Source organism: Narcine bancroftii, chromosome 11, assembly GCF_036971445.1.
Source record: "Narcine bancroftii isolate sNarBan1 chromosome 11, sNarBan1.hap1, whole genome shotgun sequence".
NCBI classification, from domain to species: Eukaryota; Metazoa; Chordata; class Chondrichthyes; order Torpediniformes; family Narcinidae; genus Narcine; species Narcine bancroftii.
This window is the reverse complement of record NC_091479.1, coordinates 79,774,374-79,791,305: the sequence shown is the minus strand read 5'-3', so window position 1 is coordinate 79,791,305 and position 16,932 is coordinate 79,774,374. Positions and strand designations below refer to the sequence as shown.

At 40.7% G+C, this 16,932-nt stretch overlaps 1 protein-coding gene across 10 annotated transcripts in view; it reads left to right on the top strand.

Annotated features, from left to right (window-relative positions):
* LOC138745991 (DENN domain-containing protein 2A) overlaps positions 1 to 16,932 on the top strand; it is a 153,846-nt gene that overhangs the window by 83,248 nt on the left and 53,666 nt on the right. For 9 of the 10 annotated variants that reach the window (XR_011346643.1, XR_011346644.1, XM_069903643.1 and 6 more), the window contains one exon: positions 15,166 to 15,261. Coding sequence is in view for 8 of the 10 variants with exons in the window: in XM_069903643.1 (XP_069759744.1) it covers positions 15,176 to 15,261 (86 nt within the window). In the remaining 2 variants the exon portion in view is untranslated. Of the gene's footprint in view, positions 1 to 8,061; positions 8,084 to 15,165; positions 15,262 to 16,932 lie in introns of those variants that run through there. The other variant, XM_069903646.1, reaches the window with a different exon arrangement.

The window sequence follows — 16,932 nt, the reverse complement described above, 5'->3', positions numbered from 1 at the left end:
TGCCAGATTGTGAGGGAGCTGGTCTGTAGGTTTGTCCTCTGTTTGAAGCCCACTTCAGTAGATTTTCCCACAACCTTTAAAAATTGTGTGAGTATGTCTTATTAAATTGCTGCATTTTTTCCCATGCTCATTGTGCTTTATTCCCGCTATGATTTCGCTGCCCTGTGTGTATGTAATACGTCACTCAGGATGTCACACTTTAGCTCCGCAATACCGGGTATTTAAAGGGCTCACGGATCTGGGATTTTACGGTCCAGTGTGAACAGCCCACCCACTATTTCATCACAGATCATTCACATACCTATTTAGCGGGTTGGCAGTGTGAAAGGGGCTAGTGTCTTTCATATAGCAAAGATAAAAATACATAACCATCGTTTTGGCTTGAGCTCCCACCTTGCTGAAGGGCTCAAGCCTGAAATGTAATTTATACATTTTTATCTTTGCTATATAAAATACACTGTTTGACCTGCTGAGTTTCTCCAGCATTGTGTTTTCACTTTTGTCAATTTTGGGTTTGCGAGCAGCTCTCATAACACATTCTCAGTCTATTGCAGCTACATGACTTTTTTTGCCTGTGGTGCACTGGGCTGCCCTGAAAGATCTATTTCCACTAGCACCTCCAATGCACCAGGAGAGCAACTCTACAGTTGCCACCACATCAGTGTCAGCGACTCTGTCAACACGAGGAGGCATTATCCTGGTTGTGTTTTGCGATGATTTAGCAACAAGTTGTCATTCTTTGAACTGAATCATTTGTCTATTGGATCAGGTGGTATTGTCTGATACAGATAAACAAGAGAAGGGGTGAACCAGCAGGCAAAAGAGGCAGAAACGGCAGGGCGAAGAGATACCCCAGGGTGAATGCAGGGAGCTTCACAGCAGGGCAATGATGGTGAGAAACCACTTAGTTCCTATCCTCTCCAATGGCAATGCCATGCTGGACTTGCTCAAACCTTGCAATGAATGCGCCCACTTCCTGCACACTTATTCAAAAAACATTTATGCATCGGCAAGGTTATTCAGACTACTATATTATTAAAAGAATAATTTTCAGTCTGTTGGAGGCATAAATTACTTTACCTTTACAGTGCACCCATGCTGCAAAATTGACATTGATTTCCAGGAAGTTCTTGAACAAAAAATGGCCAGAGGCATTCTCTTAAACAGCAGGCTGAGATCCTACTTTAATGCTCACTTTCAGCCAGACATTGTAACAGAAGCTTACTTAGAAATAAATAGATAATTGAGTAACTCCGAGTCCAGATCATTGTGAAGCTTGGAAAAATGTTTTTGATTCCTCATTGACAACATGCTTACTTAAGTTTCAAGCCTACCACCTTCTACATCTTGAATTAATTTCGGAGACTGAATATCTCAATGGTATCCTTTCATTTCCCAACTCTTTAAGCCCTTATTGCATCGCCCACTTAGAACACTTAATGGTCAAGTGAAATTTGGATCAGGAAAATGCCGAGGTCAGAACAGGGACAGTTTGCAGCTGATGCCTTTGTGCACCTAATAATGTAATCCATTTGATTATATCAATTTGTATCAGAATTTACTGACGTGAACATGTCATTTTGCGGCAGGATTCCAGTGCAAATATTGCTATAAATCAATAAATAGTGCAAGAAAATAAGAGAAAGTGAGGTATTATCCCTGGTTTATTGGACCATTCAGAAATCTGATGGCAGAGGGGAAGGAGCTGTCCCTGTATAATTACAGACCTAATATCACACTGTCAGCCATACTTGGGTCCTCCTGATTCCATGATATCTTTGCACAGTTCCATGGCTGTGTTTCTTTCACAATGAGGCCCTTGGGCCAGACAAATCTGTCTCTTCCTTTTATTGAGATTCTTCTCCCAATAGTAACTTTTGAAAGGTGAACATTTATGTTTTAAACAACGGGTGTTGAAGCTTCAAGATGCCAAACTGCATTGGCATCTGATGTCAGTTCAGTCACTAGGCCTCTGCCGATGGCATGTTTACTCATTATGGGGCCATTTTGTAGTGATACAATTTGTGATGAAACTCTGTCTTTACAGCAAGTCCCTATTTCAAAACATAATTCTGCATGAATCCACTGTCATCGCTAAATTAAATCTTGGCTCTAAAGGGAGCCTGATAATAGCAATGATTAATTTCTAATGCCAGACAACACAAATTTAGCTTGAGTAATTCCCAGGTGGCCTTGTGATGGTAGCTTGATAAGTCAACACAAATATTCATGGAGAAGTAGATAGTGCAGAAGGTTGTGAAAGGATACCAAGGAACACTGGTCTGCTAGAAAGTTGGGTGTGGTGGTGGCAGATGAAGCTGTACATTTGAGGTAATGCATTTTGAAACCTGACATACTAACAGGTCATGTACAGTAAATGGCAATGTACAGAGCAACTTTCATAGTTCTCTGGAAATGGTGACATGCAGATAGGAAAGTGAAGAGGGCATTCTCCATGCTTGTGTGCACAGGCCAAGACATTGGATGCAAGAGTTGGGATGTCATGTTGCAGCTGTACAATTATTCAGGCCACACTTGAAGCCTTGGCAACTGATCTTATCACTACACCACAGGATGTGTTGGATTTGTAAAAATGTAAAAGGAATTAACAAGGTTGTTGCCTGCCTTAAAGGAAAATTTGGATAGCCTGAGTTTATTCTTTCTGAATCACAGGAGGCTGAGGGGTAATCTTATAGAGGTTTATAAAATTGAGGGGCGTAAATCTGGTACATTGTCGAATCTTTTTCTTTGGGTGGGGGAAGCTTAAAAAAAAAGGTTAATATTTTGGGTCAGAATTTTACAGGAGATCTAAAGGGCAGGGTTTCCCACACTGATGGCAATAGTTATATGGAACAAAATGACAGAGAGAGGCAGATACAATGTGGGGTTTTTAAGGGATTTGAACAGGTACTTGGATAGGAAAGAAGTAGAGGTATGAGGGCCTAATGGAGGCAAATGGAGTTTGCATAGACCAACATCGTGGTCAGCCTGGACAAGGTGGGCAAAAGGGACCACTTCTGTGCATGTGTCTTCATGAGGGTAACTGAGGGCAAGGAGAAAGAATAAAGCATGAACAGAATCTGTGGTTGGTTAGGTTAAACTTGGCACAAGCTGCACGAGTAGATTGACAACTTTAAAGAAACAAAATATCTGGTTCTAAAGAAAACTTGCTGAAAAAAAAGAACCTATATCCACTCACCACATGTAACTTTGGAAACCCTTTGACTTCCTTTGGGTGTCCACCTTCCAGCTCTGGAAGCAGAGTACCCATGATGAACTGGGGTCTTTGCAGACTGCGACGTCCCAACCCGTGTTCATGAATCTGAGCTCACCAAAATGAAGGTTTTCATAATGGCCTCTCCAACCTGCAAACACCAGTGCATGAAACTTACCACAAGGCTGCCTCAACCCTGGTGGAAAAACTCATGTCTTTCACTGCCCCTGATAATATGCTGTTGATTCAACATTAGTAGGAGGCCCAGGACTGTGCCTCAACTTCAGATGCATAAGCCATTGCTTTCTCAACCTGGAAAAAATGCAGGCACTGAGATTCCTGTCTTCCTTAAAGATCTCACCTGCAGCTTCAGCTGTCAGGTTTCCCTGACATTGCTGTTGCCTGACCTAAAAGACCGAATCACTGCCAAATGGAAGTGAGGTTCTCCTGGCTCTTCATTGGTATCCAGGAGAATGTAAGAACAGCCTCCTGCATACTCCTTCCCGTCTTTTTGAGCCAAACACTAATCCAAGCTCCTAGACTTGAGATCCTTCTTCTAAAATCCTCCCTACTGGGACTTGTCTGAGTCAGCACCCAAACTAGCCTCCATTCCTGTGGTCCACCTCCTGCTAGACCACAGACTATTAGTACCAGAACTCAGCCATGAGATATGCTAATCTAATCGAGCCCTTTCCTTTGGAGTACCTGAGCTGGTCCCATGTGGGAGCAGGACTCTGGCCCAATGGGTGCACCAGCCAATATCACCTTCTGCTCTGTTCTGCAGATAACAACCTGTGACACTGGGCTCCTTTCACTGGCTATTTGAAGACATCCTGAGAAGAAAAGTGACCCTGCAACGATAAAGAAACAAAACCAACATTTTAGTCCTGAGCTCTTCATCAAGTTAACTTGACGAAGGACTCCAGCCTAAAGCGTTGGTTTTGTACCTTTACCTTTGCTATATAAAGTACACTGTGTGACCTGCTGAGTTTCTCCAGCATTGTGTTTGCAGACTTGCATGTTTTACACAATGCACAAAGATGCTGAACATGGTGTTGCTGGCCCACAGCTCCAATAACCTGGACTCCATTCTGATCCCTGGTGCAGTTTGTAGACTCTCTCTTTGACCAGATGTGTCATTAGCATGGAAATGGGCCCTTTCAACCCACCACTGTTCATACTGACTTTGCCCACTTACATTAATCCCATTGACCCAGTGTTATCCTGTGTGCCCAGTGGACAGATTTGCCTGCTTGTGTTTTGGTTTCTCTCCATATCCCAAGGATATGCTGGTTAGGTAAATCGGCTACTATAAATTAACCACATAAAGATGGCTGCTAGTGGAATTGGAGGGAAGTGTTAGGAGATGTGTACAGCATTGTAAGGAAGTATGGAAGCGATATCTAATCATCAAATATATTTGATAATTGGAATGAGAACTTGTAGTATAACGTAGCCTCTTATCTTTGCAAATAATGAATCCTGGACAAGAGGACTTCAATGAAGACTGAAATCACCCATGAATTAAATATTTTAGTTCTGAACGCAGAAGTTTGTAATAATTGCAATGTTTCATCCAGCAGAGGAGTGTTTCACATTGGACAGTCAGTTTTTTTACATTTGTTTGTTATCTGTTAACAGTTCTTTATTTGTTTACATGCATGTGCTGTATGCAGTTTTCTTTTTTGCACTACCAATAAGTGTTAAATCTGTATCGCCCACAGGAAAAAGAATCTCAGGGTTGTAGGATGTCATGTATGCACTCTTATTATCTGTCTGTATGTGTTTTGTGTCTGGTTGTATGTCTGCATGATTTTGCTCCGAGGACTGGAGAACACTGTTTCTTTGGGTTGTACTTGTACAATCAGATGATAATAAACTTGACTTTACTCAAACAATAAATCTGAAATCTGCCACAACATGCCAAGGATGGGAAATGTTTTATTTTTTGGAGTTCAGGTGATTTCCAATGCTTCAAAACCCATGAAACTACATATTGAACTTCTGTTCAGAAACTGTTGACTTTGCATTGGTGCCAGCAGACACATCTTTACTTTGTGATTCACCGATTGACTATCTACCAAAATCAGTCAGTACAGAGCAAAGGCAGATAATTATACTATGGTCAGATTCATTCAGAAGTCTGATAAAAGTAAGACAAACTGTCCTTGAAATTAGTGATCTCAAACGTGTAAATCTTCTTCCAGACAAGAGGGTTTTGAAGAGATTGTGGAGGGGTTGTGTTGAGTCTTTTAAAGTGTTTGTTGCTTTTCCAAGACAACAGGAAGTATAGATGGAGTTGATGGAGAGGAGGGGGTATGTGTGGTCTGAGCTGTGTTCTCAACTCCCTGCAATTTCCTGTGGTCTTAGGCAGAGCAGTTCCTATACTAGGTTATCAGACAGTGATGTAACCTGATAGGATACATTAGTTGGTGCATCTGTAGATGTCATTCTAAGGGATGCAGTTGACGTACCAAACTTCCTCAAGATTCTGAGGATGTAGAGGTGCTAGTGGACTTCTGCAGCCTTGGGTGCAGGTCAAGTCACTGGGCGGCATGCTTGGCATAACGGTTAGTGCAATGCATTTACAGCGCTAACGGTTGGGTTTGAATTCCGTGCTGTCTGTGTATGTACTCCCCATGTCTGCGTGGGTTTTCCACAGTGGCTTTGGTTTCCTCCCACTGTTTGAAACTTACTGGGGGCTAAAGGTTAATTGGGTTTAAATTATGTGGCAGGGACCTGTGGGCGGAAATGGCCTGTTACCATGCTGTATGTCTAAATTTAAAAAAAAACTTAAAACTGTCTACTATCTTCACCTTGTTAATGTTGATGCAGTGGGGGAGGGGGAGCTCTGCCCCTCTTCTGGGAGTCTATATCCAGCTCTTGGTCTTGCTCACATTGGTGGGGGAGGGAGGTTGTTGTCCTGGCACCAAGCCATGAGTCCCTCTCTTGACCTTCTATACTCTGACTGGCCATTGTTTGAGATGCTGTGTATAACAGTGATGAATTTACAGATGGAATTGGATCTGTGTGTGGCCACCCAGCCATGGGTGTACATGGAGTACAGTGGGGTACTGAGTATACAACCTTGCTGGGATCCAGTGTTGAGGATGATGGTGGAGGAGGTGTGTCATCACTCCTGATTTGAAGACTTGTTTATTATTTGTGGTGAATGGGTATCCATGACACTTTAGAATATTTTCCTGATCTAAGTAGGGTTGGATTGGTGGCAAAGTTGGCAGCAGTGGGAGTGCTGAGTAGAACAGGATGGGAGGGTGGTTGGGGCATTGAAGTTTGGATTGAGAGGCCAAGTAAATGCAAACCATGTGGGAAGAAAAGCTTTCTTAGTCTCAAAAACATTCATGAATTCAGGATTATGACAGATAGTTGCACTCAGAGGTCTGGGGGAATGAGCTCATCATGTAACCTAATTTTTAAATGTAATTTAAAAAAAATTTAGACATACAGTGCAGTAACAGGCCATTTTGGTCCATCCAATTACACCCAAATGACCTACAAACCCCCTCCACCCCAACTTTGAACGGTGGGAAGAAACCGGAACCCCTGGAGGAAACCCATTCAGACATGAGGAGAACAGACAGTGTGGGATTCGAACCCCTGGTCCCAGTTGCTGGCACTGAGGCAGTGTTGCACTAACCGCTACACTAACAATGCCACCCAGTAATATTAATAAAACACTGGGGGGGTGGTGTGACAAATATTACAGGGAACTTTAGTTGAGGATATTTTTGTGTATTTTGGGCACATTTTGTACTTTCTGTTGGCACCTTGCCCAAGAACAGTGATCCCAATGTGGTTGTGGACGAAGGTTTTTTTCCTCACAAGAATATCCTCAGCTTTTCCTGTTTCTCATTCTAAAAGCAGCAGGTAGATGTGGAGTTGGGTGCTGATATCTGTGCTCCTAGACGTGCAGGCACAAAAATGCCAGCAGGCACTTAGAATGTATGTCTGAGAATTGCTGTAATTTGGTTAAAGTGAAACATACTGTTCCACATGTAGTTGGCTCCATAATTGTGACCAACTCTGGCATATGTTTATGATATAAGTGGAGTCATATTGTCATTCTGTCTTTGTTCCCACTCCCTCAGTGGACATGTATCTGACATTAAAATTTTGGAAACTCTTCTGTAAGTCAGAAAATGTGAACAAGTAGAGATTTTGCAGAAGTATAGAAATAGAGCAGTGAGAGAAGATCTTGGTCCTCATGGATTTAATTATGTCATGAGCTGTTGGTACATATAAAAAATTTCTGTAACATCAATTTTGGATTCTTCAATTCCTGTGGTGAAGTAGGAGTTAACTTCCCTGTCTGTTAAATTCAGTACAGCATGTAAACTTAACCTCTGCACACAGGGCATGGTCCTCTGCTTCTTTCCAGTGCCTGTCTCGCTAGCACAAATAATGATATACCACAGGTCACATTCTTAATGCTGGTTTTCATGCAGCATAGCCAGATGGCCCCTTTTGCCTTGGTTGTGAGAGCTTCTGCTTTTGTTTCAACGGACAATGGGTTATTCCTGGCAATGTTTAATCCTAGAGGCTCTGACTGCACACTGACTTACTGGCCTGCTCCCTGAAGATTTACATACTACAGACAAGAATCCTGGTTTTCTCTCTCTCCAGCTGCTTTTCTATGAGCCTGGCCTTTAGCCAAACTCTTTGAGAATAATTTTGAGGCCTGCTTGAGTTACTTTATGCATTTGGATCATCCCCAAGGGAGCGAGACTGACAAACGAAAAGCAAGAAAGTTAATCAGCTGGAGAGGTGTGCATACCTAAACTTGTTGTGAGGCAAGAATTTCTCATCTCTCAAGATTCTCCTCAGCATTGACCTGATTCCCCTTGTAATGTATGAAATGTCTTCTCTGCAAATGTAAATTTAAAGATTAACCTTTTATTTGCCCCTTTGGAATGTCAAAGTTTTCACTGGGGAAGATTTTGACCCGTGCTCGGCTAATCCTCTGATTTAAAGAGCTGAGGTTGCCACCACTAATACTGGAAATTTCAAAGAAAAACAACATGAGGATGGGGGAGAGAAGAATGGGAGGATATGGCTTTAGGGTGAAAGGGGAAATGTTGGAAGAGAACATTAAGGGGAACTTCATGCAGATAATGGTGAGAGTGTGGAACGAACTGCCCGCTGAATTGGTAAATGTGGGGTCAATTTTGACATTTAAGAAAAATTTGGAGAGATACATGAATAGGAGGGGCATGGTGTTATGGTCCAGGTGTAGCTCAATGAGACAAGGCAGAATATTAGTTTGGCACAGAATAGATGGGTCGAAGGGCTTGTTTCTGTGCTGTAACGTTCCATGCTAAGCATGGACTGGAGGAACAAAAGGTGTAGTTCACATTTTAATTGGTTGACTTCATCAGAACTGTTACAATGAAGTGTTCTGTCAACCTTTCTCTTTGGGATATCTCCTACCATGTACAGGGAGTTTCTCTGCAATCTAATGGGATGTCACTGGCTGAAAAATTTACGTTTTTGGGGCAGAACCTCTGAGAAGCTTGCCCTGTTTCACAGGTATTGTTGCATTCTGGCTATAGTCCAAGGTTATAACTCTGCACTTTTCCTGAATTCCATTTGTTAGAACCCGAGGAATAAAGAACGTGGTGAGAAGAAGTTCACAATGCGTATTCTGGGAGCACCAACGGACAGTATTAATATTGACCCCTGCTTTCTGTTAAACAACCCCCCTTTCCCCCTGTCACCTTTTCCCCCAGCTGTGTGTGTGAGTCTTTCTCCTCTCCCTCTCCTCCTCTTTTCTCTCTCCCTCTTCTCTTTTCCCTCTGTCTCCTTTCACAGAGCCAAAATCCACTCTCCTCTTATCATATCCAATTAATACCCTTTGTTGGTTTGGACTCCTCCCCCTTTAGTCTTTATTCTCTTCTGTCCTTTGCTTATACACTGAAGGCTCAGGCCCAAAACGTCGGTAATATATCTTTGCCTCCTTTGGGTGCTGCGAGACTGGCTGAGTTTCTCAAGCATTTACTGTGTGTGTGTTTTTTTTTCCACAAAAACATCCTTGCCCAGTGATGCTGTTTAATCAGGCTCTAGCCCCCACTCAGTATTTAGTTAGAGGATAATTACACAAAATGCTAGAATTCCACATTTGACCTCTCAGGTGAAAGTGTGGATTTGTTGGGTGGGAAATGCTTTCTCAAAGTGATGTGGTTTGCGCACATCACTTTGCATTTTTTTCAGTGGGATGGTTGGGGTGGGCATCATTTGTTTGAGGTTCCCTATGCAAAGTTGAGCTTCCCTGAATGCAACTGGATACAGTCTAACTGGGCTTGGCAAATAAACTTTATTCAACCAAACCAGCATTGATCAAAATGACCGAAGAGGTGGTGCAGGAATGAAAGGCTCAACCCAGTTAATGGCATGTACTCTGTGTCCTCTTCGTGAATTGTCCCTCCATCCCACCACAGGTGGTCACTCAGGTGACCCCCATCAACAGCACAGACTCGAGATCGAAATCTCTGACTGTATGTGAAATGAATACATGTGGCTGAAGTATTATTCAGAGCATAGCTATGAATACTCTTCAATTCCTATTAGACTTTTTTGTGCACTTTTGAGAGAGGAATGCATTGCTAGGAGTGTAATATTTCTGGTCATATTTTCAACTTGAATACAGGTAGCAATGATCTGATAACTCTTTTGACAATGTAATTAATAATTCATCTCCACTAAAAAAAAACCTCGTTTTTCTGTGGGATCTTTCTGCGTACAAAATGGCTGCTGTGTTTGTATTATACTCTTAAGATATTTCCTTGAAAATAATCAAGTGGTAAATTGGGAGGGCATTGGGAAATGAATACTGGGATCATAATGCTTAACCTATATGTGGCTAAATCAGCCCAAAGCCAATATAACCTTCCTTCAGTAACTTGTATTTGCTGGCTGGCCACTGCTGACCACTGCTGGCTATGCTGCATGTTGTCTTGGACCTGATCTCATCACTAGTTTTGTGAATGGCTAACTCCAAGTTATTTAGCCCTGTTTGAAGCCATGCCTGCTAACCTCAAAAGGAAGATGATGTGTCATTCTAAATCTATGAACACCTGTGTAAGCTCACAAACTCCCCTCTCCCTGCCATCCTTGCCCGTACCAGCACTAAAACTATCATTTTTTTTTGGCTGAGATCAACCAACTTTAGACACCCAGGGAACATATTTAGAATCTGCAAATTATGGGGATAAGGAAAATGAGTTGAAGCAGAAGGTCAAATATAATCCTACTAACCGACCCTGCACTGAATAATTCCATTTTATATTATCTATGCCACAAGATGATCTCTGTCACAGGGGGATCAAAATGTTTCTTTAGAAATAGTGGGACCACTCTGCTATACAGAGGAAATAGAGTTCTCTGTTCTGTGGCCATTTTAGCAGAGGACAAAATCTATTTGAAACACTAGCTCAATCACTCAGCTGCTTCATGAACAAACTAAGCTGAAGAATTATCTTCCCAGGTTAATACAGCTCGTGATTGTCATGAGAATTTTTTTGACCAAATTTAGTCACAAAATAACTGATCTCCTTGTGTGTTTAATTTAGTTAATGACGTATAAGTAAAGGAAGAAGCCAGGAAGAGAGTTTGAATTTTTCCCAGTGCTGGGCACACTGCCAGAGCTGAAATGTAGTGTCTGGAAAAATAGAACATTTTGCATATTTTCTTGAGGCTTTTTTTGACAGGCAATGGTGTTGTCCTATTATTTATCTTCAATTGTGTTGCTATGGTTATCCACTTTTGATTTCACTCTTACTGTAACAGAATAATGAGCTTTGATTGGAGTTGAGCAACTATGCAAGATTCCCTGTATTTCCCTTTGGGCCTTTGCAAGATTTGCATGTACCTTTTTAGAAGAAGTTCATACAGTGGGTGTATAATATAGTGTGAAATCTCTGCTCACTCATTCTTGGGCTAAGTTTATTCCTGCTGGTCAAGGAGGACACATAAAGCAGTTTTTTTTAAATTAGCTGTAAATATTAATACTGAGTAGGGTATACTGAGTAGGGAATAAGGTATCAAAGGCACAGACTTTTCTACAAAATAAAGAATATGGGACTCACTGTATCACCCATAGAGGAATTCAAGCAAAGGTGTTTTGGGAAAGGGTAGTCCCTTCAGTATTGGACTTGTAGTCCAAAACACTGTCGCACATAATGGTCTATGCAATGTGGTGACCAGCCTGGCTTTAGTATAGGTAGGATCATGAAAGTATTTTTCATAGTCATAAATCTAAACTCAAGTCTACATCAACAGCACTGTATTTGTTATCTTTCACCCTCTAATAGGCCAGTGATTCTTTCCAGCTATGTCTTTAATGCAAATGATCCTCATCGAGTGCATCAATTCATTAAACATCATTTCCAGGGATTTCAGCTACCTCCTCAATCTCCTCCATGACAAGGCACATTTCCAACAGCTAAATTAAATACAGTCCAACCAAAAAGAGGCAGGGGCTTTGTAACAATATCTAATAAACGATAGATTCCTTTGTTTATTTTCCTGTAACGGTTCTAAGTGAATAATTAAATAACTAGAGGTAGATTAACTGTATTTTTATAATGTAGATTTGACTCAGTTTTGTACTAGAACATTAATTACTATATCCGCTCCTGTTCACGCCACTGACCCAAGACTGTGTTGCCCAGATCCAGCTCCAAAAGAGCCATCAAGTTTGCAGATGATTCAACATTAGTTGACCTCTTCAGCAACAACGATGAGTTGCTCTTTTAAGAAGAGGTGGAAAAACTTGAGAAATGGTGTGAGAATATCAACCCAAGTCTCAATGTGGACAAGACGAAAGAGATGATCTTGGACTTCAAAAGAACCAGGAGCAACCACCTTTCACTATACATTAATAATTCGATAGTATGGAGAGTAGATAGCACAAAGTTCCTTGGAGTTCACTTAACGAGTGACCGGTCCTGGACACACAACAACTCCTCACTTGTCAGGAAGGTGAAACAGTGACTGCACTCCCTGAGAAGACAAGCAGACAAACCTACCAGCCTCCATCATATCAACTTTCTACAGGAGCTCTATCAAGAGCGTCCTGGCCAGCTGCATCTCATTGTGATATGGTTGTTGTAGAGAATTGGATCAAAGGTCAATCCACAGGACGGGCAGAAAGGATCATTGAAGCCTCTTTTCCCCCCCCGCCCCCCCCCCCCCCCCCCCCCCATCGACGTGATCTACCAGGATCGTTGTCTGAAGAGGGTGTGGAAAATCACTGAGGCCCCTTCCACCCTGCACACAGCATCTTTCAGCTACTCCTGTTGGGAAAGAGATATAGGAGTATCAGGGACAGCAGGCCACCAGGCTGAAAAACAGCTTCTTCCCACGGGCAGTGAGAATGCTGAACAACTAGATGAACTGCTCACACTAACCCTCCAAGACTCTAGTATTTATTAAACAATATTTATTTCTTTTTATATATTTGTTCTGCATATGTGTGATGTCTGGTTGTGTGTTTGCATGTTTTTGCACTGAGGACCGGGGAATTCTGTTTTCTTTTAAAAATATTTGTATTGAATTTAACATATAAATCCTACAGCAAAGTCTACTAATGTAACAAATAGCATGTCATATCCTATACATATCACAAATTAATATGAATATAATTCAAAATACCAATACATATTTGTTTACATAACATTATTTCTTAAAAATAATTCTGGATAGAGACCAAATAAGTTGCATTATACAATATTTTGTTCAAGACACAGAGTAATTTCTGTCTAACTTCATGATATGATCTAAGACAACTATAGTTTAACTATATAACCCTAACCCTAAAAAAGAAAAAAAAAGAAAAAAAGTAAACAAAAAAACCTAAAACTAAATCTAATCTACCCTTCCTTCTGATCGAGGTTACCTTATAGAAAATAATGTAAAGATATGGATCAAATAGTGACCTTCAGACATTAAACAGACCATCTGGAACTCTGTTTTGTCAGATTGGATGATAAACAAAATTGAACTTGAACTTAATTTTCCTGTAATTAAATAGCTGTTTGGGTAGCACCCACCTGCCAGTTTCCCTCAGGGACTCGTGCATTACAGGACACATTCTCATCAGCACGTTTATAGGATTATCATAATTCAACACTTAGAATGCACAGAATAATGGTTTGGAACAGACAAGGAAAGAAAACCTAGCAACATCCAAAGTTTGAATTATGTACTGAACTAAAATTAGACCCAATCTTTTTGTCAATTTGCACTTGGACTTGAATCATAGAAGGTGATAGTTAGGGTTGAGGTTCAGATTGGGTATGAGAGGGTCACTGTATAATAATTGATGTTAGATCCCAGGACCATTTTGTGTAATATATCAGGGTTGCATAAATTGTTTTAACTCTTCTCTCCTGGCCATTTGGGATAAACTACACTTCTGTGGACCAAGAACCAAACCTGCAAAGTGTCATTTTCTATTTGCTGACTTCCTGTATTCCTTTTTTGGATGATTGAAAGCATTTTTCCACCCCCGTTATGTTTATTATCAGTTCATGGTAGTGTAGTATGGTACGGTTGGTGTAGTAATTAGCACAATGCCTTTACGACGCCAGTGATCGGGACCGGGTTTCGAATCCCGCACTGTGTGTCAGGATTTTGTATTTCTCCCCATGTCTCTGTGGATTTTACCTGGGGGCTCAAGTTTCCTCCCACCGTTCGAAACATACCGGGGGAGTAGGTTAATTGGGTGTAAATTGGGTGGCACGGGCTCATGGGCTGAAATGGCCTGTTACCAAGCTATACGTCTAAATTATTAATGTCATTAAAACCTAGAAGACTGGCTTGTCTTAAGTTTCTATCCAGTTACATAATGGGGCTTGCTTATTTCAGCTCTGGCAGAATTCTCATGGATGAAGTTGTCAATCTAGACCATTGCACAAGGGATATCTGTGATCTAAATACATTGCTTATCCTATTCTCTGAATCTATTTGATCACAACCATAAAATGTGCTTTATAATCTTGAAGGAGTATGACAAAAACTAGAAACCAAATATGTTCCTTCACAAAGAGAGAACCGGCAGCAATAATTGATGCTGAGACATTTTAGAATTGGCGGGGGGGGGGGGAAGAGACTTTAAGTAGCAATCAGAGGGGGAAAACAATGTCTGTTCCCCTGCCTCTTTAGGCATCATATCATTGAGGACAAATATTAAAATTGGCATCTCCTGGATGTATAGCTTAGCCTTAGAGACAATAATAAGCAGAAAATTTGCCGATTGGGTCTGGACTTACAGTTTCTTCACCAGAGTAATTTCTGAGACTGGGATACAGTGAGAAATTGGGCTATAGGTTTCAACTGGGTGGTTTATTTGGAAATTATCAGCGAGTTCCTTGCATGGAATGGAATTATCAATGTAGGAAGTACATGTATAAATCCCAGAATGTTAAGCAAAATGATCTCTATGGACAAACTAAGTCAAACAGTTTTGCTCATTTACTGTGACAAGTAAACGAGAGTGAAAATTACATGGTGTCAAGTTGCCCCCCCCACCTCCCAATTAATGTTGAAGTTTGAAAATCCTAAAATGAGCAAATAGCTGTTGAAGTGGTGCCTAAATTCTTCAAATTACACAACAAAAAAATGAGGTAATCTGATCTCTCAAATCTATTCCAGGAAGAATCTTGTGAAATAAGATTAAGCAGCTGCAGTTTTTTAAGAAAAGGGTACACTGAAGCAATAGAGAGAGTGGAGAAAATGGATTCAATCAGACTTACCAACATTTCAATTAATAGTTTATAATTCTAATGTATTAAAACTAGGATTAAGCCATAGTAATAGCTTCGCTAAAAATCATTAGAATTGTACTATGTTAGTAGTTGCAAGGTTATTATTATCAGATTTTATTAATAGTAACATAAACCTGACTGGTTTATTGTATTTTTTTTTAACCTCAGGTGAAGGAACATGCCTATTACCAACAGGATGATGGCCAATGAGTTGGCGGTATTAAACTGGGCAGGAACAACTTACAATTCAGAGCCTTCTGATCGGTGAGTGAGAGTTGTCGGGGTTATGTGATGGGCAGATTGACAGATCTTGTAGATATACTGGTATGTTAAATTACAATTGATGATGTATTCAGTTTATTGATCACAACTGCTATTAAAAAGATGCAAAAATTAATTGAAATTGGGGGAAAAATCAATGTGGTATAATTTAATGAGTGTAGGATGTATTGCAAAAAACCATTGAAGACAAAACGTGCACAAAATAATCCTTAATGAACTCTATCCTCTAGCATATTGGCTGCAACTTGAATGTCTATGGATATTAATTTTAGCTTGGACCAGGAGCATTAAAGAAATGTGTAGAATTCAAATGTGCAACTTAAACCAAGAATTCTACATATAAAATTGCTCATTTAAATGTGACACCACTTAAATTTTTAGGAACTCAACAATATTAAACTAACAGTAACAGAAGAGTATCCTTGATCCAATTAAATTAACAAAGAGGAAAAAGCTCTTTCTGTTCAAAGGTTAACTTATTCTTAGTAAGTAAACTGACCCTCAAGCTGAAGCTCAAAATCCTGGCCTAGTGGATAAGATAGAGTTGCAAGTATTGAAGGTTTATGATTTCAGATTTATTGTCAGAGTACATGCAAGACATCACATACAAACCTTGGGATTCCTTTTTGTCTGTAGGCACGGCAGAATTATCCCTAATTGGTAGTGCAAAAAATAAACTGTGCACAGCATAAACATGTAAACAAATAAAAGAACTGTAACAGATAAAAAATGTAAACAAACTGACTGTGCAATACAGAGAGAACAAATGAAAATCAATTAAGTGCACAAGTAAGAATCCTTAAATGAGTCCCTGATTGAATTTGTTGTTGAGGAGTCTGATAGTGGAGGGGTAGCAGCTGTTCCTGAGCCTGTTGGTGTAAGTCTTTTGGCATCTATACATCTTTACTGATGGCAGCAGTGAGAACAGAATGTGTGATGGGTGGTTTGGGTCTTTGATGATTGCTGCTACTCTCCGATGACAGCATTTCCTGTAGGTGTACTCAGTCGTGGGGAGGGTTTTGCTTGTGATGACCTGGGCTGTGTCTACTGCCTTTTGGAAGGCTTTACACTTGGGTATTGATGTTTTCATACCAGACCATGATGCAGCCAGTCAGTACACTTTTCACCACCTTGTAGAAATTTGCAAGAGTTTCTGGTGCCATAACAAACCTCCGCAAACTCCTGAGGAAGCAGAGGCGCTGGTGTGCTTTCTTTACAATGCCATTGGTGTGTTGGGTCCAGGAAAGATCCTATTTGCTTACCCTCTCCACCTCTGATTTTCCCCCAATGATTATTGGGTTGTAAAGCTCTGGCTTTCCTTTCCTGAAGTGAACAATCAGCTTCTTGGTTTTGGTGACATTGAGTGCAAGGTTGTTGTTGGTGCACCATTCAGCCAAGTTTTCAATCTCCATCCTGTTTTCTGACTCATCCCCATCCTTTATACAACTCACTACCATGGTATAGTCAGCAACTTTGTAGATAGTGTTACGATTTACAGTTGTAGGTGTAAAATGAGTAGATTGGGGCTAAGAATGCAGCCCTGTAGTGCTCCGGTACTGATGGAGATTGTGGAGGAGAAATTCTTATCAATTTTCACTGATTATGGTCTGGAGATGAGGAAATCCATGATCCAATTACACTGTGGGTGTTAAC